Source organism: Channa argus, chromosome 8 (assembly GCF_033026475.1).
Source record: "Channa argus isolate prfri chromosome 8, Channa argus male v1.0, whole genome shotgun sequence".
NCBI lineage: Eukaryota > Metazoa > Chordata > Actinopteri > Anabantiformes > Channidae > Channa > Channa argus.
Window position 1 is genome coordinate 10,900,271 of NC_090204.1, and position 25,457 is coordinate 10,925,727.

The 25,457-nt window shown below is 37.9% G+C and overlaps 2 protein-coding genes across 9 annotated transcripts in view; one reads left to right on the plus strand and one right to left on the minus strand.

The window, feature by feature from the left end:
• The window catches only part of faf1 (Fas (TNFRSF6) associated factor 1), a 53,445-nt gene extending 40,401 nt beyond the window's left edge, over positions 1 to 13,044 (minus strand). Inside the window, exons 1-6 of the mRNA XM_067512873.1 lie at positions 12,732 to 13,044; positions 10,702 to 10,770; positions 9,237 to 9,283; positions 6,064 to 6,329; positions 5,857 to 5,948; positions 4,070 to 4,161 (exon numbers count right to left, since the gene is read on the minus strand). Of these exons, the coding sequence (XP_067368974.1) occupies positions 4,070 to 4,161; positions 5,857 to 5,948; positions 6,064 to 6,329; positions 9,237 to 9,283; positions 10,702 to 10,770; positions 12,732 to 12,791 (626 nt within the window). The 5' untranslated portion in view covers positions 12,792 to 13,044. The remainder of the gene's footprint in view (positions 1 to 4,069; positions 4,162 to 5,856; positions 5,949 to 6,063; positions 6,330 to 9,236; positions 9,284 to 10,701; positions 10,771 to 12,731) is intronic.
• A 1,530-nt stretch (positions 13,045 to 14,574) lies between these two features.
• On the plus strand, positions 14,575 to 25,395 carry cdkn2c (cyclin-dependent kinase inhibitor 2C (p18, inhibits CDK4)). Of its 8 annotated transcripts, none has more exons than XM_067512928.1 (5): positions 14,575 to 15,066; positions 15,247 to 15,331; positions 16,276 to 16,408; positions 17,885 to 18,242; positions 20,284 to 25,395. In XM_067512928.1, the coding sequence occupies exons 3-5, from the start codon at positions 16,277 to 16,279 to the stop codon at positions 20,418 to 20,420; spliced, it is 627 nt and encodes a 208-aa protein (XP_067369029.1). In that variant the 5' UTR covers positions 14,575 to 15,066; positions 15,247 to 15,331; position 16,276; the 3' UTR covers positions 20,421 to 25,395. The 8 variants fall into 8 exon arrangements, with proteins under 8 accessions (XP_067369029.1, XP_067369030.1, XP_067369027.1 ...); XM_067512929.1 differs by having other exon boundaries at positions 14,575 to 14,944; XM_067512926.1 differs by having other exon boundaries at positions 14,577 to 15,066; positions 15,247 to 16,408.
• The last annotated feature ends 62 nt before the right edge of the window (positions 25,396 to 25,457 follow it).

Consider the following 25,457-nt stretch of genomic DNA (forward strand, 5'->3'; position numbering starts at 1 on the left):
AGTCCCTGCGGCACAGAGCAGACTCTAGACCTTATTAAACTAGCACTGCCAGACACATACACATGCACACAATGTGACATGTGCCTGCAACACAAATACCCATACACATTTTCCGCAACCTCACTATCATAATGTTTCTAGTGCTCAGAAAAGCATCAAGAAGCATAAAAAAAACACAGTGGACCAAAGGATAAATCCTGACTGATCACTTTGCCTCTAAGGAGCACAAGGGAGGTCGTGAAGCACACACACAGGATCTCCTTACCTCCTCCACATTTTGCATCCACAACAAAGAAGAAGAATACGAAACCATTCTGGCTCTGTTCTGTTTAGATCTGCCATGATGTCCCAAATTTAATCAGCATCCTAACTATTGCATAGTTTCCATCATGGCTGTTTTAGCTAACCAGCCAGCTATTGCCCCGAAGCATTTGTAAATCTGCCACTGGAAGATTAAAAAAATAAGACAGACAAAAACTAATGAATCATTTTTGCTATTTGCAATTTCTTTGAGTTCAAATTAAAATAACCTTTCATTTGCAAACAAGTTTAGAGCTAGTGCAGAGAATAAACAAGGAAGGAAACAGGCTCTGTTAAAATATTCATCAGACTTCATCATTTATGTAGGAGATTTGCTTCTCCTCAACAACCTCTTGTTTTCAAAGGCCATCGTCAACATGGCCACAGAGAAGAACCTTTTTCAGACCAGGGGTTAATGCTGCACAATCAACTGCACACCAGATCACTAACTAAATAACAACCTGAGATGGATTAATGTTCAAATGAAAATCTCCTAAAGCCATAAGATATATTTCTAATCAAATAAGATAACAAAAAAGGAGTTTACTCCGCGGGATCATAAGGATCCGCAGGATCATAATGACACTATGCAGCACTGTTTAATCAGTCAGTTTGGTGTTGGTACGTGTGCTGCAAGAGCCGAGCTCTACAAAGTAATTGCCAGGGATATTACCAGTTATAGGACATTTGCATTTTCACTCAGCAACAATTATAGTCAAATAAACACTGTGAAATAAAATTTGGGTAGATAACAGTCTTTTCAGACTACACTTTACTACATCTTAAAAGAACTAAATACATTTAAGATATCATGGTTCCTCAATCTTATTCAAAATATTGAAATTAAGATTTATCTAGAATAGTGTTCTAGTGTAGTGTGTAAATTGTTGGCCAATGGACAGGTATAATGTTTGAAAAAAGTTTGAACTGTATTGAGAATATGAAAATGACAACAAATGAGATGAAATAACTTTGGTTTTTAGGTTTAGGCAAATAAGTGCGAATGTAACACCTGTATACCCGTGGCTCCCATATTAGGCAAGATAATTTGGTTAAACTGTTACTGTGCAAATAAACTATGCAATGACTGTTTTGATGTTGATACCAGATCAGATCAGTTCACAATAAAATAAAACATTAATACACATTAATACCTTAAGATAGTAGCCCAGTGCTTCAGTTGAAGAAATTATTGGCAAAGCACCCCATCTACTACAACAAATTTGCACTTACTGCCCAACTTTGCATGTACGTTGGACATACTGTGTGAGCCCAGTTGAATTTTATTGCAGGCTAACAGCTTGTCTGGTTCACCAACAGGGGAGTGCTGCCCCCATGCCCCCATACCCCCAAACACAATCTGTCACCTTATGCCCTCCCAGTATGACAACAGGATGACAACACACACACATTGATACACTAATGGATTTACATCCACACAGAATCCCACCCACTCAATTCAGCCCCAAGTGTCCTCCACCAAAATAGCTGACACAGAATAATGAGCTCGACACCCAAAATGATATCGATAACACTTGGAGAAATGGCAATGGTGCTGCTAAAAAGACACAGCAGTTAGTTGGGGTAGTGAGAAGACAAGAAGAGGCAGAGAGGAGAGCGAGGGAGGGAAAACTGGGGAGATGAGGGCTATTAGCTGACAACACAATATAACTGCCACTTAGCCTAACTAGCAGGAAAAGCGGCAAACTGCCAAATGACTTCTTTTACAAGTTTTCTTGTGACATGTGGATGCTTGCTTGGCTGCTAACATAAGGAAATGTGGAGACAGCTACAGTGCAATTATTATTTTGAATCCACTGTCAACAAACAGACTAGGGCCATTAGATGTGAAACTATAAGAAACTGTCCCTTATATTTATTTTTACAAAAATGTTTCAAAAGATCCATCATTATTATTATAATTATTATTATAAATATATTTTTTTATCAGATCCAATTTTATGTAACTTAAGAAAATATTCTGTGAGTTACAGCAAATCTTTTATCAAAAGGTGTGCCAGGATGTCTTTACATTACTCACAGCTATCTTAAACTAAATTAATGGTTAATTAAGATTTTTTATATGAGGGATTTAGATCAAAATTAGAATATTTCAATGCTTTATCCAGTATCCTACTTAAACATAGGCAAATGAGTCCAAAACAACATCCCTCAAAAGACACAAGTGCACGATATTCAACCGGAAATTGTTAATTCCTTTTTGATTGCATATTTACTCTTATATTTTTTACTCATACAGTAAGGTCATATAAGGACGAGGCTGATCAATACTGAGAAGCACAGGCTTCTACAATTATGAGACACTCTTAATTACATAAGCTGCACAGTACATCCCCATCATCCTCATGTCCGACAGAACTGTCTTTGAATTACAAATAGCTAAACACAACACAAGGATAGATCACATTCTGCATTGACACACCCACACACAGAGAACAAACCAAACAATAAAAATAAATTGTGTAAATTGTGCACACTCACACAAATCATTGTACAAGCAGACACTTTTTTTACTTTTTTTTTTTTTTTTTTTACATGCCCAATGCTCTTCTCTTCACATTAGTAACAAAAAGGATCTTGGTCACCATACACCCTACAATAAGCATTTAAAATAAAGGGCATAATTTGAGGATGTTTACCTGACACTGAAGAAAGGACATTCACGCCTTTAGCTGCCACCTGTGATTATATTACTGCTATGACTTGACACTGATCTGCTTGACATTTCAAAAGACAGGTTGCTAATACTGCCATACATTCATTGAAATGAACAGAAGAACCTCTGGACACACACACTGGTTTATTGAGGCTTTCTTAACAAATCTCTACTGTCACAGGAGAAGTACATCGATGTGGCGGGCTACTGAGTTTTGAAAAAGGTAACAAATAGTAGATATAAAGTGTGATTATCATACGCACAGTCTCTGAAGAATAAGGTGTGTAAAAAAAAAAAAAAAAAATTACTCCAGGTGAAAAATCCCAAATGTGAGAGAACATTATGCACAACATTATTTGCACAACAGAGATTGTGGCAACAGACATTCTGCTCAAAATGTCACAATGGATAGGAGAAAATGCATGTGCGCTGCCAGGTCAAATGTCCATTAATATACCAACGAAAATGGTATTTGCAGGCAGTTTCTGCAGACAGCTTGTCAACACCTGGACATAGATCGCCACCTGGTGTTCACTCACAGCCACTGTACATGGGCCATAACCATCAATCTAAACTAATTAACCTATAAATGACAGTGAACAGTAGTTTTTGTTTTTTTTATTAATGGTAGAGTGGGTTCAGGACGGGTTCAAGTCTCTCACTGTCTTTGAGTGGTCAAGCCAAATCCAAGGCTTAATGCCAATAAACCCTCTGTGGAAACACCTAACAATGGCAGGTCTCAGTTACTTTTAGCGTATGCTGAGAGATCATATAGAACGTTTGAAGAAATGAATGAATGAATGAATGAAGTGCGCAAATACAGGTGTGCAAAGTTGTAGAGACTTACTCATAGCTGTAGTTGCTGCCAAAGGGGCCTCTACAAGGTATTGAAATTAGAGTCTGGATACATTTGTAAATGAAAGGTTGCTGCTAGAATTGTTTTTAAATTTACAAAAACTATTCAAAATTTAATCTAGAACAGCATAAATATGTGCAAATACTTTCTGAGGCCACTGTATGCAGACCAGAATATTGAGATGAGGATGTATGATGGACATATAAAGAAAAGTGTTGAAAAAACATGCTGAATACCTGCTTTTGCTGGTACTGGCAGTAGGAGCAATGTCGGGGGTCAGCACATACAAGCTGTTGTTCTTGGGGAGATGTAAACTTCTCAGCAAAGTCTGAATGCATACACAGATATACACATTAAGATTTAAAATGACTTAATCCAATAGTTAATAAAACTACTACTAGTTTTAAAGGATCAGTGCTTAGTTACAGTGCATCCAGAATAGATGAACGTTTTCCACATTTTGTTACGTTACAGCCTTATTCCAAAATGGATTAGATTCATCGTTTTCCTCAAAATTACAAACAAAACCCCTTAATGACAATGCCAGAAAAAAAAGTTTATTTAAAATCTTTGCAAATAAAAGAAAAAGTTAAACGTACATAAGTATTCATAGCCTTTGCTTAATACATTGTTGAAGTACCTTTAGCATCAATTACAGTTTCTCGCTTTCTTCTTTGCAGTACCTTCAAGCTTTATGCAGTTGGATGTGCAGCGTCAACACATTGCACATCTCTCCAGAGATATTCAATCCGGTTGAGTCTGGGCACTGGCTGCGTTGCCACTCCTTTGTTATCTTGGCTGTGTGCTTAGGGTTGTTGTCCTCTTGAAAGATGAACCGCTGTCCCAGTATGAGGTCCAGAGCGCTCTGGACAGGATTTCATCAAGGAATGTTTCTGTACGTTGCTGCATTCATCTTTCCCTCAATCCTAACTAGTCTTCCAGTTCCTGCTGCTGAAAAACATCCCAACAGCCTGATGCTGCCACAACATTTACTGTAAAGATGGTGTTGGCCAGGTGATGAGTGGTGCCTGGCTTCCTCCAGACATGATGCTTGGCATTCAGGCCAAAGAGTTCAATCTTTCTTTGGTCAGACCAGAAAATTTTGTTACTCATGGTCTGAGTCCTTCAAGTGCCTTTTGACAAACTCAAGGCAGGCTGTCATGTGCCTTTTACTGAGGAGTGGTTTCCTTCTGGCCAGTCTACCAAACATTGGTGGAGTGCTGCAGAGATAGTTGTTCTACTGGAAGGTTCTCCTCTCTCGACAGAGAAATGCTGGAGCTCTTTCAGGCTGACTATCAGGTTATTGTTCACCTCCCTGACTAAGGTCCTTCTCTCTCGATCTCTCAGTTTGGCTGGCCGGCCCACTCTAGGAGCAGTGGTACCAAACCTTTTCCATTTTTGGGACCTTCAATGCTGCAGAAATGTTTCTGTACCCTTCCCCAAATCTGTGCTTGCATACAATCCTGTCTTGGAGGTCTACAGACACTTCATTGGAGTTTATGGTTTGGTTTGTGCTCTGACATGCACTGTTAACCATTGGACCTTATATAGACAGGTGTATGCTTTTCCAAGTCATGTCCAATCATATGAATTTCCCACAGCTGGACTCCAATCAAGTTGTAGAAACATCTCAAGGATGATCAGTGGAAACAGGATCCACCAGAGCTCAATTTTGAGTGTAATGGCAAAGGCTTTGAATACTTATGTACATGTGATTTCTTTTTGTTTTTTTTTTTGTTTTTAATTTTTAAATAAAATTTGTAGAATTTTGAGAAAAATAATTATTTAATCCATTTTGGAATAAGCCTGTAACATAACAAAATGTGGAAAAAGTTGAATGCTGCAAAATAAAAAAACAATTAGCACAGCCTGATAAATGCATGGACAGGAAATTAACATTAGAATTTAAATTTTAATCAAAAAAAATAGAGTAAAATATAAAAGTCTGCAGGTTTAGCTCACTGATTTTCAGTTCTTAATGATCCTTTTCATTTATGTGTTACAAACAAGACTATTAACTCACAGTATCAGATACATCTCCAGACTTCCATCCCTTCAGCTGCATTTTGGACACTGGAACCCCAAATTCTGTCTCGAGGATTTGTTTGATTTCTCCTGTAAATTAGATTTATGTTGACCACTGCAGAATACATTTTTATTCTGACTTTATGCACAAAATGTCAGTATGATGAGTCTTATTAGAGTATATCAGTGTTTGTGTAGTGCTCACCAACTGTGCTGCCTTCCTCCAGTACTAGCTCTACAGAGCGCTGCCGGTACTCCACTCTGAAGTTGAGCATTCGGGGCTGTCGCTCTACAATGTGTCGGGAGGTGGGGTTGATGGAACAAAAAGCTGAAGAGGAGGAGGATGGTGGAGAGGAGGATGTAGATGAAGATGAGGCGGGAGGAACTGTACCTCCTGCTGCTGCATCAGCTGCTTCTGATTGGCTAGGAGGCCCATACATGCTGACCTGGCTTGATTCGCTGGTAAAGTTGCTGTAAAGAGGTGAACAGGTTACTGATGGTGGACAGGAATCTTCACATCATAACTTAAAAATCTCAGCTAGTATCAGAGAAATTCAAAAAGACAAACTAGTCAAAAATAAAAGATTCTTTTTCTGAACATAAACAAAGGGTGAACTTTGTTTCTTGTAGTGTAAGCAGCAATTTTCTCGCAGGAACTGAGTGCCTTTTTAAAAAGGCTGTATTTTATTTCGGCCCAACACCACAAAGACTGGGCTGAGGGAAGGGGAGAGAAACACACTTAACAAAAATGTGTCCTCCACCAGCTACTTCAATAACAAATCAACTTGTTGTTTAACAGAGTGATATTCAAAAGTACATATTTAGCAAGTAAAACTAACTTGCTCTTGCAAATAATACAGAGGATACATATATAAAAAAGAAACAAGAGAGAGACAAGGCTGTATGGACACATCTGAAAACCATCTGAATGCTTGAAATAGCAGAGGAAATAAGCGTTATGCAAACGGAAGGAAACCTTACATGTAAATATTCCGCCATCATTCATTCATTCATTTATTTATTTATTATTCTATACTTGACTACGCACTACACTGTTTACCTGCTGTTTTTTGCACATTTGACTGCATTGCACTGTATACATGCTGCACATTTAACTGTATTATACTGTTTACATGCTGCTTTTTGCACCTTTAGCACATTCGACTGCATTGCACTGTATACATGTTGCACATTTAACTGCATTATACTGTTTACATGCTGCTTTTTGCACCTTTAGCACATTTGACTGTAATGTACTGTATAATCGAAGTATACAATAATAGCAGGACACTGAGTGCACAATAAACTAAACTTGGCACAGTAACACTGTAGGGCATTACATTTTCCATTCTTGCTATTTGGGCCCTAGCTCCATACCCTGTATCTACAGTAGATGGCATTGTTCTTCTTAGTCTAATAGCTGACCTGATGTAGACCAAGCCATAAAAACTTTCATCCACTGTCTAAACATGAGCCTGAACTAAACAGAGGATTCTGTCTTTTAATTAGGTTTTCCAGGTAAAGCTGGTTATTCCTTGCAGAATTTTGGTTGCTGATCAACAAGATGACCTTTTCATTTTCCAGCTTCCACAGGAGCACAGGCATATAGCTTCAAGCTGGCACCAACTCAGGTTACGTCATCACAGGCTGTTTACTGGGCATCACCAGCCTACTCGTAGCAGTGCCAGCCACTTAGTAAACGTGTTGACTGCTGGTCACACTGCCAGCCAGCCTCCATTCATAGCAATGCATGCCCTTGAGAAAGGCCGGCAATATTCTCATGGCCCAAGTCCCAGAACCACAAAAATACACATGCATGCATGCACGCACACATATGCTTGCAAGTGTGCACACAAAATAAAACGGTTTAACAGAACATCTCCAGTTTGAGTGGGTTCAGATCAGCTCAGTGCATTCATGAGTGTCAACTAACGGCTGAAGGAAAGCGAAGGGAACAAAGCTCTTAAAGAAACCTTTTCTACTCAGAAACTGTGTACAACTCCATTCTTGGCAGAAGGTTTCCTTGCAGTTGCAGTTTCTTTTATGTTATTCGCAGGATCAATAACCTCTAACACAGCAATGAGTGTTGCTTGCTTAATATGTACCACTCTATTAAATGAAATTTACTTTACCAATTAATTTCCAAATGCTATTTTGTCCTGGAAGTGGTTGATGCAGGAAATATATTCCAATTGGTTGTGCACTATTTACTGTAAGGTATTTAGGTTAGGTTGGTTCATACTAACATTAACACAGGCAATCTGCAGGTTCTCACTGCTTAGTCATCAGTAAGTTGAAGAGTTCAACTTCCTGTTAATATAGTTGTGCTTTGGTTTCATATTTCCTGTGTTCTTTGAAAGTTGCTTTACTTTCTTATCAACAATTTATTGGTAATGTACAGTGGTACTTGTGTATCGTTTAGAATTTTCTCTATTTCTGCATATATGACCTAATAAGTAAGAAATCCTATAAATAGATAAAGGGAACCCAATTTAAAAAAAGTCAGACAAAATATTACACCTATTGATATATTTATTCAGTAATTCGTGACCCACTTTTGCAGCAATAACTTTAATTAAACATTTCTGGTAACTGTTTATCGGACCAGCACATCAGCTTGGATTATAAGCCCTTCCTATTTGTAGAACACTTTCAACTCAGGGATGCCAGGTCTAGGTCCCTTCCACAGCATTTCTATAGGAAGGTCAGGACTTTGACTCAATATTCTCCTGATGGTGGACTTATGAACACTGATTATTAGCCACTGCAGAGGTTTCCTGTTAACCTGAGGTTTCTTGTGACCTCCCAGAGTATTACATGTTTCTCTTGGCTTAGATTTTATTTGTAGACCACTCCAAGGGAGGGCAACATTGGTTTAGAGTCTTAACTCTTTCAGATTTTTTAATTACGTATTCTAGTCCAGCGAGCATCAGCAACCCTTCGTCTAATGTCTTCATAAATCTTTGTTTCTGAAATGACATGCTTCTACAAACCTGTGTTATCAAGGTCAGACTTACTAAAGACCAAGATTTCTCTTCTTAAAATAAGACAGGGCATCCCAGACTCATACCTGATCGTTATCACTGATAGAAGCGCCTCAGCCTAATTTCTCTCTAAAAGTAACTAAAAATCTTAGAGGTGCACATTTATTTTTTACATACAAAAATGTTTTATTATATAATTGTTCTTAGTAAATGAATAAAGAAGTATGATTTGCTTTTTAGGGCTGAAAATCTGATCAACCAAAGTTATAGGGTTCACTAACTTTAAAGTGCTATTGTATATCCACGGTCCCCTACCATATTGTGTCTTTTTTGTGTTGTTGGAGCAACTGATTATATTGCATTTTCAATAAATGTGTGGTATCATGAATATTACCTTTGTAAGATCCCATTCTCCTGTGGTATCACTCCATTGATGGCTGCCTGAAATCAAAGCAGAAGTAGTTTACTTACTACTACTTACTTAATGTAATGTCACACTGACTTGATTTGATTTTTGTTGGATGAAAGCTTTTGGTGTAAACCTGTGACAAAAGAGAGGGATGGTATATTCAAATTGGATGGCTGATCAGACTAATGAGAGCAGACTAGACAGTAATATTTATTTCATGTTTATTGACTAAAGATAACCACCCAGATTCTTCCCCTGCGAAGCCATCCTGTTGTGATGATGCAGTATGTGGTTAAGCATTGTCTTGCTGAAATATGCAAGGCCTTCTCTGAAAGAGATGTCTGGGTGGGAGCATTTTTTTTAATTATTATTATTTTTTGTCCTTTTGGGTTATCCTGTGAGTTCAGGGTCGCCACAGAGGATCAACGTCCGCATCATTAGAAGTAATGTATATTGTTTGCTCTTCTGACAAGCAAAGAAGGCACATTCATCTTGGATTCACTTCAAAAGATATCATCATGCATAAAAAGGTAAGTAAACAAAATTTTAAGTTTGGTGCATTTTATATAGGGGAAGCAAATGTCTGTGAACTACAAATGGAATTCAGAGCAAAAACTACAATCAAATTTGCTTGTCAAGATAGCTACGGTTAGTGAGGAGAGAGATATTTTGACTAATCGAAGGAGATGAGGCAGGCACTCTAATGTGATTTGTATTCAAGGACAGAGAGAGCAACGGTGTTTTTTGCCATACTGTGGCAAACATTTGAGCAATGATTTGGAGCATGCTGACCAGATGGCCAATGGAAGACTGCAATTATACTAGAGGAAAGAATTGATTCTGATTTGATTCTGTTATTTTGCACACATGTGGGTGAAATAGAAACATATCAGTTATTATGAAATAAAACATTTAGGGGAAAAGATCAAAGGCAATATTTCATTAGTAAACACTATAAATTGTTGTTTTCAGACCATCCCCACCCACACTTACTTACATGAACAGATTTGTTTTGGCAGTGTTTACAAAAAACTACCAGCTAATGCAGAGAAACTGCAAGTCATCAGATGATTTACAGGTGCTTTGAGTCTAGGCCCCACTATTTGTGTTGCCACTGCTTGGACTACTGCTGCTGCCTGCTTTGAACTTCTGCCAGCATCCGTCTAAATATAGTCTAAACTGACCCCCTTGTTGAGAGCTCCTTTTTTTCAGACTCATCCTGAGTAAGAACAGACCAAGCAAGACACATTCTTTCAGTGTTCCGGAAATCAACAGTCACTTAACCACACCTCTCAAGACACACTCAGAGTCAAGATGCTACCTGCTTAAAAAGAAATACTAAATAAAAATAAAAAGACATCGTGTTGGAGTGCAACAGCCTTTTTAAATTGTTCTTGGCCGGGCTTGTTCTGCCTGTGAAACAGTAAACCATAGCAGATAATGAACTTACCACTAAATCCCAGTTATTAAGCTCTAACAGAGTGATTGCCTCTGCAATGTTGTCAATTCCAGTGCAAGCCTATGAGGAGAATAAACAAAAAAAATTATTTGGATAGAAATGCTTAGTATGAGAAATAACTGCAGTTTGATATAGAAACAAATGGTTTACCTATATAATATATGTGTATAATTAAATTTCACAGCAAATTCTTGCAAAGCAGCTAACACAGAATGAAAACAAATAAAAATCTCAGTTATGAGCACATAACCAGCAAAACAACAATATGGAGATTTGAACCCCTCATCAATAAAATCCAGTTTTCCTTCATGCAGGTGCAAAAAGGTCCAGAACCAGACATACATTTAGATTATCAATAGTTTAGAATAGCTGAACAACAAAACTGTGGTAACACTGCATATATGTGCATTCACCTGAGAGAAGAACCCAAATGATTGAATTATTTTAGAGCACTAACCTTGACATTTTAGTCATGGAATAATTTGAGATGCTGAGGCAAAGGGCCCAAAAAGACAATATTTAGTTTGGCTAGGGGTTGATGATGTACTGTAACCATCCAGTTTAACTAAATTTCATTTTTTTGGTCAGAAATAACACTAACATAATTTTCTTCTTCATAAAAATGTTGCTGTTTTCTAAATTGTGGATAGTATTTCACATGTCTGAGTAAGTAGTATTTTTAGACAATTGCTCCTGTTTTCAAGGGTTGTGTTTTAGATCTACTTTCTGTTTCAATCTACACATATGACAGAGAGACTGGCATTTTCTGAGGCGTGCAACATATTTGTTAATCAAGGTTTATTTTCAGAGTAGGATATGCTTTCATTCAAACACTTTTTTTAAATCTTAAAACAGTACTAAAATTAATAGTCGAAATATTCCTTTTATTTAGGAGCAGGCACTATGTTACCAAAACTTTAACACACTTGACAATTACAATGATTTAGGAACATTAATAATAACAAACTAGTAATTTTAACTGGGTAAATCAGTAAAGGGTCCAACTTGTACTTAATTTCCTACAAAGACAAATTTTATTTCTATCTTTAAGCTGTGTGTTTACAAGTTTATGGCCTATTTCTTATAAAACAGAAAAGTAAAATACTGGGCAACATCCTATTTATGTTCAGCAGAACAAGCCCAGCTAAAATTACCATGTAATTACAGTTTTAACATTTCAAGTGATGATAGCTTGATCTGCCTACTAAAAAAGAAACATAAAATTAGCTTGCAGTCTGTATAGAGTGATAAATGCTCCTGCCACGTGTATGTATTTAAATGCCACAAATGTACAGTAGCTAGAGTGCAATACTTGACCTGCCTCCTCCAGGCAATCACATAACACCTAGACAGATAGATACTTACCAATATTGTGGGACAGTATGTGGTACTAGGACAGAGGACAGAACTGGAGTCTGGTACCTCTTATGATATTAGCAAAAAAATAAATAAATGTAAAATAAATGTAAACAGGCAGTGCTGTGTACTGGCTTTGCGAAGTGTGAAGAGGTAAAAGTGTTAATGATCTGTTTTAAAAACAAATCTACTGTGACCTGTCTTCATTTAAGTGAATGACACATCCACTGTTAATCTAAAATCCACAACACATTACTAACAAGAGAGAAACTTCGGCTACTAAATGTGGTACCTTCGAGGGACACAGTTTCTAACGAGAACTAGAAAACAACACACAATAACGTTACCTGGAAACGTGTAAACAAGCTGACGGGTAACGTAAACCCCATTTAGAGAACTAGATCGTCGGTATTTGTCAAACTATTTCAGCTTTGAACAACCGTTATCTAGTTGGTGAGCTTTCAGCTACTGACTGCCTTCAGAGTCAGTTAGCAAGCTGTCAGTTAGTTAGCTCCGTCTGTTAGCTACAGAATGCAAAGCTCAGCTGAGGTCTGCTGTTTACGACGTCGTGTGAACTGTCGTTGACAGTAGCCTAGGTTAATTCAACAAACAAACAGATTACTAACTACGTATGTTAATATTTAGGATATACAGAAAAGACACACCTGAAAGTCGGCCAGAATCATTTCTCTATCCATGTTGCTATCGCCGCTTTCGGAGGCCATGGCAATGACTGGCTAAAAGCAATTCTTCTTCCACTTGCTCTCGTCGTTTTCTCGCCTCACAGAGAGACACTGAATATTAATTTAACACTTTGTTTAGACGTGGCGATGAGCGAGAGGTTGGCAAATTGGAAATATTATACTTAATCGGAATTTAGCAGTTCCAGATACACAAAATCCAATAAAGTAGCGTTTCAGCGTTCAGTTATCTCATATCATTATTGTCAGCTAGTCCATTGCTTTACGGCTGTCGTAAAGTGGCTGTAGATGTTGTAAAAGCTCGTGAGAGGGCGTGAAATCGCTTTTCGTTGACGTCTGTAGCTATACACAATAAACGTGACCTCTGTGTTTTTTGTTTCATCATCCCTCTAAACTCGTCGTAATAGATTCCTCCCCACATCACAGTACATTGATCAGGCACAACAGGAATACCCTCTCGTGGTTTTATTGTTGTGGACAGGGGTCAGCATGCTGTGATAAATTATGTGTTGTGACACCTGTTGATTCCGGCAAGCATTACATTTTACCATGCTGACAACTGTCCATCACAGCAATCCAATTACCAGGATTATTTTACGTTGTGGCTGATCGGTGACGGGTCGTCACACTCTTGTTTTGGGTGCCCCCACAACCGCGGCTCAGGTGTAGGCCTTGTCTGTTTATTATTTTGTAAAAGGGGGTTTCGCATTCTGAATCACTACCAAATTCTCTCCCAAAGAGCTCCAGAGTTATGGTGCTAATTAGTTTTAATGTGGAGTTCAGCAAAAAAATAAATAAAAATTAAGACATTTATCCAGCCCTGATAGGACTTCGCTTTGATGTTTTCTCCTTGACTTTGATTTATGCTTGCTTTGTACCTCACTTGTAAGTCGCTTTGGATAAAAGCGTCTGCTAAATCACTAAATGTAAATGTAAAGCCCCCTTCGCTTTACAGAACCTCGCATTTCAATGCTGCAACTGATTATACGTCATCCAAATGCATGAAACTGGAGGATGTGTGCACAAGGCAAACACGTGTTGATTTATTACAAACTGCATAGATTCTGTGCGCTCTGTCTCCTTTGTGCGTATAGGGGCATAAAAAGGTTTAAGATGTGTCCAAATTTGAAACAAACTAGCGTGGATTGTGTTATTTGGGGGATTTGTGTATAAAACACCTCAAATACCAATCCAGATACTTATTAATTTAATAGAAGAAAAGAAAAAATATTTAATTAAAGAGCCACTTTAAATTTTAAATAACAACAAAAGTGTTGTATACCTTACATATACAGTAAATTAAAGGCTAGGCTATAGCGCAAGAAAGAATACCAATTCCAGATATTATGAATGTATACGACGTTTTACTTTACTTACACAGCTAAATGCGCTACGTCACTTATCATAGCAACACATCGAGCGAAGACACTTGGGAACCCAGTCGTCATGACCGCATTTGACCTTATTATTCGTTTTATTTACATTGTTAGACAGTAGGCATATACCAGACTACATATTGTTAATACAAGTTTGTGTACATGTGTTTATTGTACTACGTCACTGTGCGTATATTATCATGGATTCTCTGCGAAAAGTGTATCATTCGCGCAGATTCTTCACATGCAAAAGCTAAATCCCTACACGACTTCAGCGCAGCTCCTGAGGGGTAGAGGCTCTCCAATGTGGCATCACTAGAGGGCGCCGTGAGAAAGGAAAGATGATGCCCACACAGCTGATAACACTATAAACCCCTGTCTTGCTCTTTCGTCTGAAATTATAATTAAAAGATGAACAATATGACACAGCGTTCTCTGGAGGAGAAGCCCTGTTTCCCAGGAATAAATTCGAGCACCTTTAAGACCGCTGCGGTATTAGGGCACCGTGGTTTCTTTTCCAAGCTCCGTTAAGAGTGTCCCGCCTATCATTTCACTCTATCCAATCACGCAATCTCATCTTTTTTTGGTAACTTTTTCAAATGATATGTACTCAGCCAAGCTGTAAGGGCAAACATCCCGCTTCTTAGAGTTCAGTTTATTCTTCAAACGAACTATCAACGATGTCAGGGAGGATTTTTTCAGCAGGAGTTTTCCTCTGTTTGGATATTTAGTCCTTACCGAGGTTAACACATTTATTCGGACATTGCCGTGACAAGGGTTCGTGGAAGATCGTCGATTTAGGTAGGAGTGGGTTTGAAAATGAAATAAAGCTCGTAATGGACGTGCGACATCTGGACGGATCGGCTTTGCTCCCTCGGTCTCTCGGTCTCTCGGTCTTTGAATGCTGACATTACAAGAAGATGGTACCCGAATAGAGCAACGCATTTTTTTATATATTATTTAAAAATGAGCGGGAAGTGACAGTGGATGACATCACATGTTTTAAAAATAAGCGTAGATGTAACAATTTTTTCGTTAATCTGCTTATTTATTTTGTGTTTTTGGTGCGTGTGTATGTCTATATTTTTGTGTTGCTTTTACAGACTTCGAGTCGATAGGAAAAAGGGATCGTACCTTTGACTTGCAAGATGGAGGGAGGCTTGTATTATAGTTTTAATCTTATTTAGAGTACGTTTGTTTTTGTTGTTGTTTTGTTACTCTTTGTTTGTTAGCTAAATGTTTAAATATACAAATTTAATCTAAGGTTACTAAAGTCATTACAGTTGCATGTATGTTAGGTGATAGGGTGTCCTATAAATAAAAACATAAGGCATTTTGTACAAATATCGTCTCCTACAAATAGGCCTCTGGGAAAAATGCATAAATATATGAAGCCTTATTTGAAAAAAATTGGCATCTGCCCAGAGATCACTCTGTATAAACATTAGATTACTAAACAGAACTGCTAGATAGTGCTCCAACAATACGTGAAATAGTACCTGTTGTTTATACATTGTTTCCAAATCATTATGACTTATAATGCCACAAACAGAATGAAATAATGAGTATATCATTTGCAGTTGTATAGTGTGGTTCTGAACTGCACAAGTCAAGTACCTGTAACATACTTTACTACTCATAAATTCATTACTCATATAACATTTTACAGTAAGTTGATATAAATGTATTTGCACATAGAGTTAATTGGAGAAATTGTTCAGAATATAAAAGTAGAGGAGTTTATTGCCTGTCTGGATACCCATTAAGCACTAATATTATTGAGACATACACAAGTAAAACATGAGCTGAGAGAAAGTTAGAAGTAGCAAATGTGTAAAATACTAAAAATAGTTTCCAGTTAGTTTTGAAAATATTTAAAACTAAGGGAAAAACTTTGCATATATCTTACATAAATAATATTTTTAACACCAATTTAACGCATTAAAAGAAAAACGTTTAAGTTATTTTTTGCTGGAGTCACAACTTTGTAGTTTAAGCCCATGTGTGATGTAAGGGTGGGAAGGAGGTGCCTATGAGCTATCCTTGACCACCACCTACCATTTTGGATTAAAGGCATTTCCCCTAAAGTCAGACAAAAACCTTGGATCGCATCTTTGTGTATTCTCTACAAGAATGGCTGACAGGTCACTAACTGACAAACTCTGCAATGCCTCTGCCAGTGGAAACCTACATGAAGTGTCTATTTTGCTGCAAGATGGAGCACATGTCAATGGATTTAATACATACAAGAGGACTGCACTGCAGGTTGGAATAAACGTCTTTCAAATTTGTAAATTTGTGAATGTGAATTTAGAAAGCCTAAGGTTACTGCATTTTTGTTTGTGGTAATTGTTGATGCAGTGTGGCATGCATTCTGTTTGACTTCCTTGTCTTACTGTGGTGTGTTAATAGGTACAATCTCTTACATTTTATTGTCAATCCGGTAGGCTTTGTTTATCGTAGGCCTATACAGTTAAATCCTCTAAACTGATATAGTTTGAATGATGATGAAATGATGAAATCTGTGGCAAAAAAAATGTAGACGTTTAGCATATTTGATTTAAGAAAAGGGGTCACAATAGATAAATGGCCAGCCAAAATTGTTTGGAGGTTCATAGTTTTGTTGCATTTAAATATTGTATTAATGATATAAATGTACATAGATTAGAGGTCTATGCAGAAATACATTTGAATAAAAAAAATATAGGATGTTATTTTGCCAGTTTCACAGTGTAATCTGGTTTTCTTCTGTTGCCCTTCGAACTGAGGAAGTTATTTAAATGAAACAAAGAATAGGCCCACTTTAGTATTAGCATTATAAAGCAAATACAGGATAAAAAGGAAATTGCATTTGAGGCTTACTGGTGGGGTGTGCAGAAAAAGGAGTAACAAGATGGTGGAAATCAGGAAATGGTAAGGCAAACAACATGCTCCTGCCTGGTCTTTTGTTTTTCTGGCTGCACTAAGGCCTCGAAGTCACTGAAACTAACATTAGTGTTACTAATACTACTCTAATAATGAGAAGAATGTAATTTTAATTTGAATGTAATTGTAAGAATGTAATAGCTAACCCTTATACCACTTATTATAGTGTATGATAACTGTTATTAGTACTGTATTATTATATAGTTGATACATGCAACCACATATCTCAATATGTGCCTTGTGTTATTTTGTTCCCTGTTATAGTTTATTTCATATATGTATTTATGTATGTATTTATTTTTCATGTATATATGTTTTTGTTTTTTTTTATCCCGTGAGTTCAGGTCACGGGATAAGGATCATTTCAGGATTCAGGATCATTTGTCCGCATGTTGATTTGGCACAGTGATTATCTGTTATAGTATATTATATATTATAATAGTCTAGTATATGATTATACTTTATTGATCAAACACCTTCTAATTACTATCTTATCATTATGTATAAAGTGTAATCTTGAGCATTTTGGCACAAGAGATTTCTCCAGCATTCATTAATTAGACATAATCGACCTATTATCTCGACATAATCGAGATAATTCGACCTATAAAAGTTATACATAATCATAATTTTAATTTTGTATGAAGGCTTTCAATGGCGAAAGTGTAAGTTGAATTATTAAGAGCCCATTATTGTTTTAGCACTGATCCAGCCTAAAAGGCTATAGGTGGTCGTTTATGTCAATTTGTTTTGACCTGTTGCCAATTATCTAATTTCTCCCCGTCTGTATATTTATCTCTTTCTGTCTTTGTACAGGTGGTGAAGTTGGGGAATAGTGCCCTAGTTGAGCATCTTCTTGTGGCGCGAGCAGACCCCAACATACGTGACCCGGTCCTGAGTCTTACAGTGACCCACGACGCAGCTCGCGAGGGATTCGCAGACGCTGTGCGGGCCCTGATCCAGCATGGGGCAGACGTGAATCTCGTGGATGAGAAGGGCAACCTGCCGTTGCACCTGGCCGCCAGGGAGGGCCATCTGACGGTGGTCCAACTGCTGATGGAACACACAATCAACCCCCAAACCCCGAACGGCCAGGGATACACCGCCGGGCAGCTCGCGCGTGAGCACCGGAGGATTGACACTGCGGACTACATAGATGCGTATTTGGGCTCACGTGAGTATCATCTGTGGGTAATTAAAATATTTGTTTTTAAACGTTACCTAAAAGAAATTATAAATAAATGTTCAAATTGCGCTTTTAGTGGTGGTTGATGGTGGATGGTTTCATTTAAATTTCCCAGGTTCAAATTGGTAAAACTATTATATATATTATTATATTTTCTTTAAGATTTTTTTAGTTACAGGTCTATACAGAGATACATTTGAACAAAAAGAAAATAGGATGTTATTTTGCCATTTTCACAATGTAATCTGGTTTTCCTCTGTTGCACTTCGTACTGAGGAAGTTATTTAGGTTACTTATGTCATTTTTTCTTAATTCACTTAGAAATCATCTCACAATCACTGAGAGGTCAAAATGTGACTTTTTTAATGATATTGTAAGCTACACATGCACAGTCTCCTCCCCCACCATTGAGCCCCTTCAGTCTGTGTATAACAGCACATGAGGGTACACGTTAAAAAAGGATTTAAAAGAGCATTTAGGAAACGTAAATCCACACCCACCCCCACACCACAATTTAAGAGCCATATTTGAAGCTTCCCCTATCAGCTGCAACAACTAAATGTGGCATGTTTCATTAATGCATTAGATAGAAAAATATACTGTTTATTTCTTTCATAATATTTCATATTTCTGTCACATTCAATATTCTTATATATGCCTGCAATGATGTATTTTTACAGTGTGCACTGGTAGCCTATTTTCTTTAAGTAAAATATCTGAGTAGTCTGTGTGCACATTTAGTCATTTCACATTGGAGATTTGAGTCAGACATGACATACACACACACCGTGGATGTGAATTTAAACTATCATCTAAAAGAGAAAATAGGTCACCAGAGAAAAATAACGGTGATTTTTTAAATTATATGTATAGATATAAAATTGTATAAATATATACCTATATATACTTTTTAGGCCGAGGCGTCAGCAAAAAATAATGTCTGCAGATTTTAAGACACCATATCTCCAGCAAACTTTAACACTGACAAACACGAGTTGGTTTGTTTTAAACTATTTTACCAGTGAGCTTTTTAAGAATACTCTTCTTTTCATGTCGTTGTCGTACAGATTGTAAAATCAACTGTGGCAATTGTGTGTGTGGGACTGAGGCTTGAGGCTGCATAACATCTTCATTGGAATTGAGAGCGCGCTGAATAATATCTTGCCGTATGTCGCTCGTCGCCTTATTCGCTTGACCTCGCCACCTCGTAATAACATTACACTTCACTGTTTGGCAGCCTCTTTCATGTTCGTTGTGGTATCGTGATGAGAACCTCTAATTAAAACACATGAATCATTTAGCTACTACCCATTTGAACGTGTAGTTGTGAGCTTGCTTTCGTGTTTTGATTTTTGTTTCAGGTCGTCGCTCTGATTACAGATTCAAAACACGAGACACAGGCTACAATATGGCAAAGACACGCACCAAATTGCCAGAAACAGAGGTGTGGAGGCTGCACATTCAACCGTTCTACCGCTGCCAGTAACGGTGTCGAAAGTGAAAGTCATCCTGATCCTCCTTCCGGTGGTATAAAGGCCCTTTTTGTCTTATATTGAGACCAGCCTCCCAGTTCGAGTCAAAACGAGGGTTCACATAAGGTTTAGGCCTCTACCCGATGAAATCTTAAATACTGCTTAAGCTAAGGATATAATGAGTATAGTGGTGTTAACTTGTGGAAAATCACATGGGATGGCATGCAATGTCCTTTCTCTGTCTCACTCTCTCTGTGTGTGGGTGTGTGTGTGAAAGAGAGAGAGAGAGAAAGCGTCATATACTGCACTCCCTATCATTGTTGCGCAATGACACTACTTGTTCATGTTACTAGTGATCACTATCAGGGAAAATGAGGTTTCAGTCATACACTTTTGTCTTTGTGGTTGTATTTCTTTGCTCGTTTGTTGTTTTTGACTCTTTGTTATTCATGGCTTAGAAGAAATACTATCTTTTAGACTGGATGTGTATATTTATGTGCAAAGTAATTCAAAGTGTTTTAACATCACATCTTCATTTTGTACTTATACCCTACTAGACTTCAACCTGTTTAAACAGCAGAGCGGCTGTAGCTCAGTTGGTAAGGCAGTCGTCCACGTCCAAGACACTGAACCTAGCAAGACCCAACAGCCCATTCCCATCCCCAGCTGTGCAGTGCCGGTCCAAGCCCGGTAGAAATTGGGAAGGGTTGCGTCAGGAAGGGCATCCGGCGTGAAATCAACATGTGGACAATGATCCGCTGTGGCGACCCTGAACTCACAGGATTAGCCAAAAGAACAAAAAAAAAAAAAAAAAGAGCTCTACATCTGTGATTAAACGTTTGAGCAACATGGTTTTTGGAATAAGAATGTAATTCTGCAGACCGTCAGAACGTTTTTTGTGTGTGTGCAACAGATCTAGAAAAGATTTAGACTGAGAGAAAGTACAAGTTACAGCACTGTCTTCATTAGGTCCATGTTTTACTTTTCAGTTTCAGCAATGGCTGTGTCCAGAATGTTTCTGTCCATCCATTAACTTAACTGTTTATCCTGTTCATGGCTGGGGGCCTGGAGCCAGGTGGTTTATCCAGGTGGCCTAGATTGGTCTGCATTTAACTGTCCAATCTGCCTCCATCAGGTTTTCTGAGATTTTCAGCCTCCACCTGCCTAAACTTTAAAAATCCCTAAGTCAAATAAGGGTTAAAAAAAACTATTCATAAAGCAGTATTAATCTTACACAATAAATGGACAACAACACAAGTTAAAACAAAATATTTAGCCTCCCATCATCTTACTTATCCTGTAAGATAAGTAAGATGGGCAGGTTGCCAGTCTATCAGGACCAACACAGAGCTGGTAATTTAGAGCGACCAATTCACCGAAGCACGTCTATGGACTGTGGGAGGAAACAGGGAGGAGTCAATTCTACCACTTTAACTCCGTTTTTTTCCTCGGTTTACATGAAACCCTCTACTATTTTCTGTTCACTTTTCACTCATTCAAACACAGGCTGTAAAACCTCAGCGCCTCAAACCAGCTGCACGTGGCTAAGTAATTAGCATACAACAACAGGAGCACGTGGCTCATTCACAGTCAGACCAGCGTAACTCCCAATTATACTTCAACATCAACCGAATGTTCAGAACGTTACTGAATGTACGAAGCCGAAGTGACGCTCACTGGCTCTCTGAGGGCACCCGGTTAGCAATTAATCTCACATTTCAACAAATGTTATGGGAACACACCTGCAGCATGATTAATTCGGTCCCCTTTAGTTTTTCTCTTGTCGCCACGTCCTTGAATCCGACCCGTTTCCCATCCTGTCAGCATTTTCCTCAGCAGCTCACCCATTGGATCTACAGCCAGAACTATCTACATTGGATCCCACGACACTCTACTTATATTTTCTGTAGCTAACGTTACTTCCTCACTACCCATCAACCCCCTAACAATGATTTCTCTATAGTTCCTCTTGTTTTGATTATTGCAGTTGGGTTATTGGAGATCATCGTTTTGTATTTTGAATGCAGGGTAAACGTTTACTAACACGTTAAGGTTAAGGTGACAAACACCGTGCCTGTGCATGCAAGTGACACATGACAAGAGCGGAGAAGGCAGCACGTCTCCAACGACCAGTGTAGTTGCCGTCACACATGTCAGGGTTAATTGACGACCATTTTATCCTTGAATGCCATAATTTATACTCGAGTTTAAAGAAATAGCGAATGTTTATTGTTTATTTCTCAATTTATTTACCGGAACGAATCAAAGTTGTTTCTAAACGTTGTCCCCACATATTATAGCTACATGGCAGTAATTGCGAGAGCTGTGTTCATTCACCGTGTACCATCAGTTAAAATGCAAATTGCAAAACACATAAGGAAGCACCAAAAACTAGTTCAGTCATGCGACCATTTCGCTTATTTTACACCAAGTTAAGCTTTCAGCCTATTTAATTTCTTCCTAAAACCACATTAATAAATCTCAACGACAGAATAAATCTATGTAGGAACGCAATTCAATAGGATAAAGGAATTTCATCGAGCCAGTCCTCCAACACGTGGAGTCTCTCAAATGGACCTTAGGGATGCGGGCTCACGAACTGTGTTTACTTCAGCGGAGGATGTCTTTAATTTGCTGCTTTGCTTCGAAATAAAAAGCAGGCCGTTAGTGGCGTCTTTGATCTGCATTCATTGCTCTTTATTCATTCAGGCCCACGAGCGTGTAGAGGCGCATCTTGGTCCCTGCCTGAATAGTCTTATTGTCAACTGAAAACGGAGTGTGCGTTACTGCACAACATGTACAGTCATGGCCAATAATATCGGCACCCTTGCAATTCTGTGAGAATGCAACCCTTCTCTGAGAAAATTGCTCCAATTTCAAATGTTTTGGTATTCACGTGCTTTTTGTTGTTGTTTGCACTGGAACAACACAAAAAAAAACAGAGAAGAAAAGTCAAACTTGATAAAAATTCACACAGAACTCAAAAATGAAAATGAAATGGCCAGCAATGAGTCCAGATCTGAATCCCATAGAACACCTGTGCAAAGATCTCAAAACAGCAGCTATGGGAGAGCATCTTTCAAATCTTAATGAGCTGGAGCAGTTTGCAAAAGAAGAGTGGTCCAAAATTCCAGTAGAGCGGTGTAAGAAACTCATTCATGGTACAGAAAGCGATTGATTTCAGTCATTTTTTCCAACGGGGCTGCCAATAATTTTGTCCAGTGCATTTTTGAGTTTTGTGTGAATTTTTATTAAGTTTGACTTTTCTTCTCTGTTTTTTGTAGTTGTTGTTCCAGCGCAAACAACAACAATAAGCACCTGAATACCAAAACATTTGCGATTGGAACACTTTTCTGAGAGAAGGGTTGCATTTTCTGACAGAATTGCATGGGTGATTTTGGGACATGGGACATTTTGGGACAGATTGGGACATTTTTGTTGTGACTTAAGTTATTTTTATCTGCCGGTCTGACTGCGGAGGAACAATAATAACATATGATTTCGTTTTAAAAGACGAACTTCTTCCTTCCATTCCAGTGATTTATTATTTTCTACCAAACCAGAGTTACCCACAGTGCCACGAAACAGTTTAATTTTCTCTTTGCGAACGAGAATCCACGTTTTTTATTTATTTATTTATTTTGGTTAGCTATTAAAAAGGGCTTGTGTCATTTCTCGGCTGTGTAGGCCTGTAGACGAAGCTGCAGAAGAGGTGGGCAGGGTAGACGTAAAACAACACAAAAACAGAGAGGGAGGAGTCCAACCATATATGGACTTGAATCCGAGAATCGTTTAACAACAACTGAATTGTATAAAGTTTGGATTGTTTAGTTAGGAGAAGAAATCTGTCGATGCGTCTCTGAAAGGCACTGAACCCCTAACAGGCCATTCCCCTCACCAGCTGTGCGGTGCCGGTCCAAGCGTCAGGATGGACATCCAAAAACGGTGCCAAATCAACATGCGGACAATGATCCGCTTTGGCCACACTTTTTGTCCGAATAAAAAAAAAAGAAAGAGAGGAGGTGCTAGGCAGGTCTGGTCGGATCTGGTCAAACCTGTAAAACCTCCCATATTAAACTGTGCAAAAACCTTCTATTGCCTATGTTCATAGCGGGGATGTTTTTTTTTTTTTGTCTTCGTTGCCCTTTTTAAAATTACGTTTTAGATCCTACCCTATTATAAACAAGACCATCAAGTTTCTTATTTCTTTTAGCCCCATTATGTTTTGCGTTGTTGTTCCATATGTATAAAGCCATGACACAGACTCTTTCTTCTTTCTCATTCACAGGCTAAGGAACTAGAAGCTAGAAGATGAGGATTTGTCAATGTTTTCGGCACTTCATCTTTAAGCTTTTGCGATTCTTACCTTTTAAAAAAATAAGATATTAAGCTAAGCCCTATTCGTTTATGTAAAATGATTCAGAGACTAAATATAACGAGGTCTATCTGTACACTGAATTAACACCAATTAAATCATATCTTTGTGTGAACTTTATATAAACTAATAAACTAATGTGTTACTTACTCTCAGCTGGTTTATTAATATGAACGTAAAAACTGAAATTACTACTATAGAACTTAGTTTCTAAATTACATAATTTACAAACAAACCGAGGCCCTGCTTGTTTCATTTTATCGGTTTTTGTGACATTGTAGGCTGTATGTTCATGTTTTCATTTAACTATGCAGTGGCCTAGAAGGAAGATGATGTTGATTTTGTAACTTTAGTAAGAATGACATTTCCTGAACAATTTCTTTTGTTAATTGAGGCATTTGGGAACAGAGTAAAATTATAGTTGGGTTATTTAATGACTAGAATAAAGTATTTGAACTCCATAAAGAAGTTTTCGGGAACCCTTTGTGATCATGTTAACCTTAACTACAAAGTAATATGGAATATAATATCAAATAACCATATAACACTGTCACCGATAACCTACTTTAAGGATGAAACTGGAAATGAGACAAACTGAGAGCCGTTATTAGTCAGATGTTATAGTCACGTGTACAACTGTGTTTCAAAAAAAGAAGTACATTTTTTCCAGATTCCAATCAGGAAATCAACTACACCCACTGCCAGTTATGATGTCCTCTTGCAACGTCTATTTAAATTTCGCCTGTAGTACATAACATATGCATATTTATGCTTACAAACGGAAAGATCTAACAAGCATTCATACATAGGCAAGAAACAGACACACGCCATTCACATACAGGTAAAGCGTGCTTTTCTGTCCTATTCTTTAAGCAATAGAAATCCATCTTTTAAAAAAAGCCTTACACAATTCCTGTGAGTTTAGATATTTTAAATAAATAAGAATCCAGATGTCTAAAGTCTAAGTTTTGTCTGGTTTCTTATAAAAAACATTTCAATGTTTTCATTGTTAGTAAACTACGGACTGTCATTTTCCATTGGTCTGAGCATACATGCTCAAGTAAGATGGTTTAACACATTAAAGGAAATCTATTTGAATATAATGGCGCAAACGAATTTCATCAGTTAAGTCTCAGACAAAGTGGATGTAGCTTTGGATGAGAGAGCTAGTCTTCACTAGGATCAGGATATGTAGAGCATGTACATTCGGTTTTTGATCATTTGTAAGAACCATGTCAGATACAAACACGCATACAGATTGACATGGTTAAACTTCTCTCCAGAATCATGTGCAGTGCGAGTCCCACACAGCTCTGATTAGGTCCAGACTAGGATCAAATCCTGGCCTTCTTTGCA

Excerpts from the sequence above, each read along its gene's own strand:
- cdkn2c (XM_067512928.1), top strand. The coding sequence starts at position 16,277 with ATGGCTGACAGGTCACTAACTGACAAACTCTGCAATGCCTCTGCCAGT. Across the intron at positions 16,409-17,884 it reads ACAAGAGGACTGCACTGCAG|GTGGTGAAGTTGGGGAATAG; the intron begins GTTGGAATAAAC and ends GTCTTTGTACAG. Across the intron at positions 18,243-20,283 it reads AGATGCGTATTTGGGCTCAC|ACTTCAACCTGTTTAAACAG; the intron begins GTGAGTATCATC and ends ATACCCTACTAG.